The sequence below is a fragment of the Buceros rhinoceros genome, unplaced genomic scaffold, assembly GCF_000710305.1.
Source record: "Buceros rhinoceros silvestris isolate BGI_N320 unplaced genomic scaffold, ASM71030v1 scaffold15168, whole genome shotgun sequence".
NCBI classification, from domain to species: domain Eukaryota; kingdom Metazoa; phylum Chordata; class Aves; order Bucerotiformes; family Bucerotidae; genus Buceros; species Buceros rhinoceros.
In genome coordinates this window covers 27,826-37,877 of record NW_010427581.1, presented here as the reverse complement: position 1 = coordinate 37,877, position 10,052 = coordinate 27,826, and the positions used below count along the sequence as shown (strand labels likewise).

At 39.3% G+C, this 10,052-nt stretch overlaps 1 protein-coding gene across 1 annotated transcript in view; it reads right to left on the bottom strand.

Moving 5' to 3' along the window:
* The window catches only part of EPB41L4A (erythrocyte membrane protein band 4.1 like 4A), a gene marked incomplete at its 3' end in the record, with an annotated part of 62,308 nt that overhangs the window by 25,052 nt on the left and 27,204 nt on the right, over positions 1-10,052 (bottom strand). The window contains exons 3-4 of the mRNA XM_010141961.1: positions 2,084-2,135; positions 904-982 (exon numbers count right to left, since the gene is read on the bottom strand). Coding sequence (XP_010140263.1) covers positions 904-982; positions 2,084-2,135 — 131 coding nt within the window. The remainder of the gene's footprint in view (positions 1-903; positions 983-2,083; positions 2,136-10,052) is intronic.

Sequence of the window (10,052 nt, the reverse complement as noted above, 5' to 3'; positions counted from 1 at the left end):
CCAGTCCTGCTGTGCCAGTAGGGAAACAAAAGAACTTTCTCACTCTGGTACAAGAAAATTACTCTGTCTATGCTGCAACAACTGCGATCTTTGACTAAGGAAAACTAAAAACCCTGCATGCATGCATTCTAACGAATGCTCATACGTCACATTCCTGAGACACCAAAAGAAGTATTCTGGCATTTATTAATGCCAAATATTAATAATTTAATGCCAATACTAATAACTAATTATTAAGTTAGCACACTAATTTTGTCTGCCTACCTATTCAAATTCTCACATTTCCTTTTAAACCTAAACCTAATCAACTAATTGTCTTGAACCTTTCATAAACAGAGCAGAAAACTCCGTGCATGACAGTTCAGGCAAGCACGTGCATGTATGCGTGTGCGCACGCACATGCGTGCGTTACGGTGCGCATCCTCATATTTTGTAGAGGCCAAGCTTGGCTGAAAGAATCAAAAGCATGCAAGTCTTCAATTTCCTTTACATATTGTTAGAAAGACCAAAAGGAATCCTCTTGAAAAACAGTTCTGGAATTTAAGCTATGGCAAATAAAGAAGCAAATCCCCTCTGTCTGTATTTGACAGCCCAGTAAACCTCAGAGTTGATTACAGCACAATATAAATGCAGATGTAATAATGCATTCCTCTGGGAAAAAACACAAAAGCAAATCAAGTCCCTTTGCGTTTTGATGTACCAGAGAGGATCTGTTCATCTTGGTCTTCCAAATAGTTGTCCCTACTGACCACTACCATTATCCTCTTCCTACACATACATGTTCAAGCAAAAACATTCAGATGCAAAAAGAACCCCAGTCCGCCACACCACAACAATATGCACCCAGCTGGAATAGATTACTACCCCGAAATCAACAAGGCACTCTCTTATTGAATACTATACCTTGTTATTTCTTCTTTAAGCTTACATGGATCTTCCGCGTAGAATTTAATGCCAAAATACAGAGTGTATGGTGGTCCAGCTGAGGGGAAAAAAGTATTTGGTGCAAAAGTTAGTTGTTACGAACTGTTAATTGTTATGAATTGTTACTAGCTGAGTACAAAACAGGTACTAAGAGGCTTGTCTTAACATTTAACGAAACCTGAAAGTTTCAGAAAAAAACCCTTACATCCACATAACAAATCCACACATCTAGATTCATTACACGAGGGGAAAAAAAAAGAATTTTATTATTATTTTTCTAGTCTTGTGTGTATTTATCACAACTTGTCTATATTCTTAGAGTTTTTGCTTATTTTTAATATTTAACTTACGATTTCATTACTACCTTACTATACTCCACGATATTTTTTTAACTGCTTTGACCTTTAGATACTTTTTCGACTGAAACGTTTTGAAAAATGTAATTGTGCATGAAATGTGATTCCTTGTCATAACTAATGATACCGAATACTAATCCCTTCCACAATTTCAAATATCTTATGGTGCAACTTTAATTATGTCCCACATTAATTAAGAGACATTTGGAAAAGCTTTTACTAATTCACTTTTTTAAAATGTTATTTTCTGAAAAGATCCTGTTAATCCAGTTCTGAAATTCTTACAGCTACATTTATTATGTGCATGACTCACTTCTACATCTTTATATAGATCTCTGAATTCTTTAGTAAAATAATCTAATCATGTTCTTTAATTATAGTAAAAGTAACAGGTATTGCATCCATGGTATCTGACGAGTGACAGTAACAGCAGACACATCAGAAAGAGGCACTACTTTTACTGCCAGACACAAAAACAAATCTAAGTTAGTTATGGCATGGTACAGTATGATAGAGGTATCACAGTTACTATGAAATTAATCATACAATTTAAGAATAGAACCATTTATTATTCTAACCATAGCACAGAGAAATCTTTGGACAATAACCACACACAAAATGATGGTACGTTCAACCTACGCGTGGTATTTTGATACAGCTATGAAGTGCAGTAATAAACCTGTTCAAGAACTATCACTCTGTTATGACTGGAATACAAACATTGTACAGGCTGTATACATGGAACACTGCTTCTGTTACTTCCATCTTCAGATACATTCTTCAGGTTCAAATTAAATACGTACTGTTTATCAATTCTTTATGTTCAGCGAGGGTCTTTGCAGGATCCAGCCAGTACTGTGAGACAGATAATTACGGATATTAGTCATCTAGCATGGAAAATTAACACAGAAAAATTGCAATTCTGTACTTATTCATATATTCATATTTATTATCAGACTGACACACTTCCACCTGCTAATGACAAAACTTGTTCCAGCTTCTGATCAGAGAAACACTGTCTGTACAAGTCTAACATTGTGTAACTTCTCCAGGGGTAGGGGTCTTCCTAAAAGGAAATCTGTTTGGCAAGAGTCACCACATCCCAGGTTTGTGACATGCTAGCTCTACAGAGGTATCATACAAACTACCCTCTGGTGTCTGCCTGATCTGCTTAAGCTAGTACATGCAATCTTCCTCCTGGTGGATTTTCGTAGGGAGTTTAACTCTAAAAACAGCACCAACAAAGCAGGTAAGACAGGACCTACAAGGAGAGAATGAAGGGACTTGCACTTGTTCTCTGAAAAACAAAAGACTGTAGAGGGGAACGGGCATAACAGAAGTCTTCCAGCTTGAGAAATTGCTGCAAGAACATAGTGATCAATTTTTCTTCATGTCCACCAAGTATGAAGAAATTGGCTTAACTAGAAGCAAAGAAAAATAATTTATTATTTTCAGAAACAGTTTCTAGTGGCAGGAGGAGAACATGACTGGAAATTGGCACCAAGGTAGGGAAGGCACAGACTCTTCCATCAGACGGTTTACAGGACTAGTTGGACAAATGCGTCGGAGATGATCAAGGTACATTTAGTATGCCACAGAGGGATGAACTGTTACATGGGTTCCCATGCCATTTGATCAACAGACAATTTGAAGTATAATTTCTCGTTGATTACTCTGCCTTGCCTTTATCAAACTTTTATTAGAAGTTATCTTGGTGTTACTGCTGACCACAGACCAGTTTTGTACTTTGCATTATGGCTACACAGGTCACCAGCATCCTGCTCTTGTTATCCCTCCAGCTACTTATTTCTTCCTTAGCTTGACATTTCTATGACTCAGTTTTGGAAGAAAGTGCAGAGGCAGCTGCCACAATGACTCGTCTTCTTTTTCTCCAGTCCTCTTCACTCTCACACAGATGAGACTGGCACCCCTTCCTAAAACACTGGAAAAAAAGGGCTGCAGAACACAGCTGCTAGAAAGAGGAAATTAAGGCAGATTGAATCTAGTCTCTTCACACTCACATCTTCTTAGTTATAACTGAGGAACTACAGAGAGCAATGAACAAAGAAACTCCTTATGTGCACCCCTGAACTAACCCTATAGAGACTATGAATAAAATTACTAAATAATTTAAGGGAGGGTAAAACACTACAAAGCACTCGAGCAGAAAATCTCAAGCAAACATTTCATAAGTGACTGTAAACAGCTATCACTGACAAAACATGAACACAATTTCCATTAGCTGCTGATCCACCTGAAATAGAAATAGTGTATGCCTTGTTCTTGGCCACTGCTATTTAAAATCCTGGAATGCTTATTGAGAAAATTTCCTAAATTCTTAAGGGAAAAAAAATTATGTTTGTGTCAAATACATGTAATAGCTATTCAAATATAAATCCTCTTTAAAAACGTCAACAGAAGATGGGAAGGAAAGAAAAATCTGTCACACTTGTTCAAACATCCTATTAGAAATCCATATCAGCAATAATTTGAGCTAGAACGATAGCCTGATAAAGAGATTTTTATAGTCAATGGGCAGGAAAAAGGCAAAACAACTCCACAGCCCACATTCTGGCTGTGCTATGTGGTCAGAATGTGGTCTGACCTCCTCTGAAAACAGGCATCACATGTTACTACGAACAGCACACTACCAACCTAACTTGCGTATCATTGACAGCTTGGCGTTACACTGCCAAAGATAGAGAGAACCAAAATACCCTGTTTAAAAATCAGATCAGATAATGAAGGAGTTATTCTGATGAAGGAGTTAAGTTCTCCTGAAATGAAATGCAATCAGCTTCAAGATATACTGCCTCACAGTCCCCTGCTGTTTAGCTTTACACGCACAGGTAGTTTGATTATTTGCAAAAAACGAAACGGGTATTAATGGATCAACCTTCAAGTTCACAAGTTGAGCACAGAACAGTTACAGATTTCTGGTTGTCTCTGCAACCTGAACTGCACTGCCTTTTGCACCCACTGCTTCTTGATTCACTGGCTTCCATGAGACAAAGCAGGATTCAGCCAAGTACTTGAAGACTGTATGGACACATACAGATAGGAAAAACAAAACGGAGTTGCATTGGAACCCTTAACTCTCACTAAGCTGTACTTGCCAGTCAAATGAATTATATTCTTTCTGCGGTCTTCTGAAGGCAATTTCAAAGCTTCGAGAGTGGTGGGAAAAAACTACAAGTTCAGATTCAGAGAGAATCTGAAGAGAGGATAGAGAACCAATCTGGTTATTCCTATAGCTAAACATTTCCTTTCCTTCCTTCCTTCACAATGGACTGTCAAGCACAATGGCACTCTCAGCCCTCATCCCTGTAAGACAGACTGCAGCTACTCACACTGGTGAAAATAAGCATCAGCTGGCACAAAGCAATACAGTCTCCTGAGGGGACACTGAGCCTCCACATCCTCATGCTGCACGGGTGAAGTTAGACACTTCATCTCAAACCAGTTTAGTGCTGGGACAGAGAGTGGTGGGGAAGAGGCAAGAATCTTGTCTACGTTTTCGCTTCTCCAATGAGTATTTAGCGTTGTGAAGCTTAAACCCATGCTTAGAATCACTCTGTAGCTATTTATTATTTCAAAGGCTGCCAAAATTTTTCTGAAGAATGCAAGGGGTAGGGGGAGGAGAGGGAGATTTCTAACATCTTATTTGTGAGCCAAAGGTGAATGGAATTTTACAGATAACAAAAGGGCATTTTTCAAGGTAATGTCAGACAATAAAGTTGATAACATTTACAAAACCAAGAACACCAACAACAGAGCCCTCTAAGCATACATAGGCACACATGCATAATAATGTGTATCAGATACCTGTTAAATATCTGCTTGTGCCTATGAACAGCATTGGGTATAGTTACAGTCTTGAGTTCACGTGTTGAAGTGCAAAGAGAAATGGAACAAAAAACCGGAGTGTCTTATTATTCCGATAGGCTTGCACAGAAGGTGCTGACAACGAACCTGCATTCCTGAGAGTCAAAGCGGCTCCAACACACTGCCTTACTCTTTTTATCTGTTTGGCAGCCACCGTCCCACCTCTCAGTGACTTCCCATCTGTATCACTCCCTGTACAGACAGCAAGGGTTATCTGACTTACAAACTGCTCACCCCTAGTGCAAAGTGGTGAAGGGCCCAGCATATATAAATCCAACCACAGGGGATAAATTTTGTGAATCGGAAAGGTGAATTTAACACAGAAGAAATGGGGGAAAAAGTAATGATTTCTCAAGAGTCCTAAAACAATGCAACTATCCAGTTCTAAAGTGATGGCTGCTAGTTTACTAATTGTTATTTACAAAGACTATGTGATATTAGTTTAATAATTTTTTATTTACTAAGACTGATTATAAATGCACTTTATTAGAGAAAATCATTCTCTTTTAATTTTTAGGTAGAAATTGTAAAAAAACATATTTTAAAGCACACCATATCTAAGAACAGACAAGCTCTATTGACCTTTGTACTTTCACAAATCTGGCTCCCATTTTTGCCAGATGTGCAAGCGGTATGCACCCAAGCACCATGCAGTATTTCATATCTAGCATTTTAAATGACTGCAAACATTTTTCTACAAATCTGGAATCTTCATTCCTTGTATCTGCATAGGGTTAAACCTGGGTCAAATTCCATGAACCTGTTTAAAACAAAATATTAACTAGGTTGAAGTGTTTGCTGTGGTATCAATCAATGAAGTGCCTGGTGGAGAAAATCCATAAACTTCAAACTAAATCCTGGGCTGTCATAATTACAAAGCTGAACCCATCGTGCCACACGTGACACTTTTTGTTCACATTTACAACATCAAAAACCAGAACAGCAAACCCAGTATTCTTCAATTATAATCTGAAATTATCACGATCTTTCCACAACACTAACTATCAGAATTATTTTGTCAGGTTTTTTCTGCAAATGTTCAGTGCAAAGAATCTAATCTGCTAAACTCAAGACATCCTTCTAATATAAGACATGTATAAATCATCAGGTAATTCCTACATAGAAACAGTAGTACTTAATACTTCTGTCTTTTCTTTATTAGAATCTGAAGTTATATTGATTAGTGTAAGAACACCAGTGTGAGTATCCTGTTGATCCTGACACACTCTTAAGCTTACTCTTAGCATCTTTAACTCAGCTGACCACCAGCTTTGCCTAGGTTGTTTTAATCCATTAACAACCTTCTAAAATTCTAGCTTCTAATCAATATTATCAGACCCCGTTTTCTTTCTACTGGCAATGACATCTATTTTAACAAGAACGACAAGTTTTTTTTCTTTCTAGATAATTTAGCATACCATGCTTGTGGGCAAATGTCAAGAATCCATACAAGAAAAATTACAAGCTACATACACTTCATCTGTTTTTCTAAGCTTTAGAGATCAAAACATACACTACATTACATGACAGTAGTTCCCCAAAGAACAAACGTTTTTGATTGTAAACAAACATTTTGTTAAAATCATGCCTTTCTTTCTACAGTTGTTACATACAGACTGTTCAATCAATTTGGTAGTGTAACCTGGCAATCCGAGTTATTTTATTAATCACGCTAGACAGATCAAGAAATAACTTTCCAATATATGAGTCTGCACAGCAGGGGTGTGCAATTGATGGCACTGGCCTCTGCGCACAGCTTTGCCACAGCTGACCTGATCTACCACTGCAGCACAGTGACTCACTGAAGAAAGATCAACTTCACAAGAAACTGAGATCTCATCTCTCCTCTGCCTCCACACGCCCTCCGGGCTACACAGCTGCAAAATATATTGCCATGAATCTACTACCTACCTGCTCTATTCTCAGGTCTGTATGCTTGAAACAGAGCTTCCTCACAGCACGGGAGAAAACAAGAAAAAAAAGCTTCTTCTACACTACAGAGAGGATGCGTGATACAGAGACAGAGCACTGCCTATCTCATGTTAGCTCCCGATCTTGGAGCAGTACACACATGCTCTCACAGCACTGCACCTGAGCTAGCTGGGGCAAGGGAAATGAGTTTGGCAGTGATACTGAATTAACATGGTGATACGGCTTTCTGTATTTGTCTTTCTCCCCTTAGAGCCCTAAGAGAGTATCGGTATGTTGTACATTGTGAATATAATAGGTCAGATTAGCACTATATCAAACAAGAAAAGAAAGATATTTGCATCACAGCCTGCTGTACAATGCAGACATGCTTCCTGTAGCTTTGGGTTAAGCAGGTTTAGCTTGAGAGAACTACTAGGGGTGACGAGGGGCCAGCCTGGCCAATGTGAAATTGTAAAGCGCAGCCAGGCTTTTGGAAGTAAAAAAAAAAAGTTTTCATTATCAACAGACCTTTAAAATGCTTTTGGTTGTCTAGCTTTCTGCAATAAGGGAGTTCAAAATCTTTTTTGTGAGAAAAGCTCTAATAGCATGACTCTTTTCAGCACACTTTTGTGATTTGACAATGGAATGCCTTTGGGCTTCAAAAGTACATTTCCCTCATCAAATCCTGCTCAGCTTTTCCTGAGATATTATGCGTTAAAATTGCCATTTCCATTCTCTCTTTTGTGTTACTCAAGAAAATACTGGCCTCCTGCCAGAACAGTAATTAGCATGACTATCCTAAGGCGCACTGAAGATGCCACAAAGGCAGGAGCAAAGGAACTCCATGGAGAGCACCTAGGAGCTGCAGCACGGTGCGAACCAGAAGTGAGAGGGTCAGGGGACCTGCATGGTCTTCCCAACACTGGCTCAGCCAGCATTTGGCCCCTCCTCCAGCGAAGCAGAGGTACATTACTGGGTGCTGTTTTACCCAAACACTAAAGCAAGGACACTAAAAGGCAGGACAGAGTTTCCTAAGCCACCTTCTGCTGCACGGATTCTGGTGATTGTGTCTTGCCTAAAAATACCAGGTGGGGCACAATGTCCCACATTTCTGGCAGATGAGACAGAAGATGAAAATGTCCTGTCAATCAGGAGCTAGCTAACCATCCACATTAAGAAGCTAAGCTGGTCTCAGCTTAGCCTAACTTGACCATCAGCAGTTTCACAGCAATGCAAAAGGCTCAGGTGAAGAGCTGATAATGAAGGACACCTGAGAGATTCAGTGGCACTCAAAGAAAACCGGTGTTCCTTTTTGAAGTATTTGCATCAAAAAAGGTGCTCATGTATTACGTTAAGAAGAACCACACAGTTTGTGGAAAGCACTCAGAAGTTAGGAAACACTACTGACAACCTGCAGCACCTGTTCATTTGGGTGTAGTTTTACATAACAACATTTTAAAATTAATTTTTAAATGTTATATTTTAATTCATTATTACAAGACAGTTCTTGTTTTTCCTGTTCAGAGTACAAGACAGACACAGCTTAGGCTATTCTGACAACTCATACTCTTCTAGAGCTCGAATCTGCAAATTAAATACTGTCCTTTTACCATAGAGAGTTTGGGGGAACCCAGAATACCAATACAGTGAAATTTGTGTAGTATGTCTAAATTACTACCCTAGCACTGTCATCCAATTCATGCTTTATCCTACTGTTCATGGTCTTCCCAGTACCATGCGGTTCTGTCAATCTGTGCTGCATCCATCTACCCTCTCTCTCTCGTGTTAAATGGTTCATTACCTGTTCCGGAAGAGACCCTTTTAACGTCATCCATTTATGAGGTAATGAATATATCTAATATATGCATTCATATATTACACAGCACACTGAAACCTTGTTCACTGATTAGAGCCCTACTGGTACCACTAAAACAATTATGATACCACCCACATAAGACATAGCACACCAGCGAAGCACTTAAAAGACCACTTGAAAGTGCTTAGGCATGCAAAAGTAATGCAGAAAATAACTAAATAAGTTCTTTCAAACCCGTAATAAAAAAATGTTTCTTTTGTAATTGGGTTGCATTACTTTAAAATCCATAGTTTTGTCAGTACCACTTTATTCATCATTCAGTTAAATATACAGTGTGACAAAAAAACCTGATAGGGCAGGTAATAAAACATTGCCTACCATGAGCAATGTATTTACAGATAGCCAAACTTCTGAGCTCGTTTCTCTGCCTGAGACTAACTCGGGAGCATGGTTCTAAAACTACTTAGCAAGGTAAGGTTTTTACCCTTCCCTTAGGAAATCTACTATGGCTGATCCAAAAAACACCCAATCCAAAGTTCAAATCCAGGCTTCGTGCCACATTACAGGACTAATTCCTACAACAGCTCAGAGAGTTTCAGCCATAATCAGTGTGCAACCGAATATAAGTTTACAGCTAAAGCACAAGATGATTTTTCTTTTCTTGTATGGAAGCTTTCCCATTATACTGGCCATTCTCTTCAGAGCTAACAAGACTTCTCTAAAAATAGCAAGCTAGCAACAATGGTCACAGACACGTAAAACTAAACACAGTAGCACAGGCTTATTCATTTTATAGGTAAAACAGCATCAACTTTTAAGTACCCATACACAGACAAACAATACGCACAGGCATTTTCGTAATATTTTGCTACAACACATTCCAGGTGCAAAGCCTCCAGCACAAACTCAGTCACCGTGGCAGCATCTACACGGCAGAGCGGGTGCACTCCATAACACAGCCCACTGTTGTGGTCTCTGGTTGTACCTCCTGGCTGCTTCCCAGCTGCGTGTCGGGGCACAGCTCATGCATGCGCTACTCTCCCACACACCTGGGATCTCCTTGCAAAGAAAACCCACAGGCAAGGAAAGACACAGAGCGCCCTGGCCAAGGGACTGGAACACAAGCGGGCAGCAGAGACGCCTGCCCACCAATGCAGAAA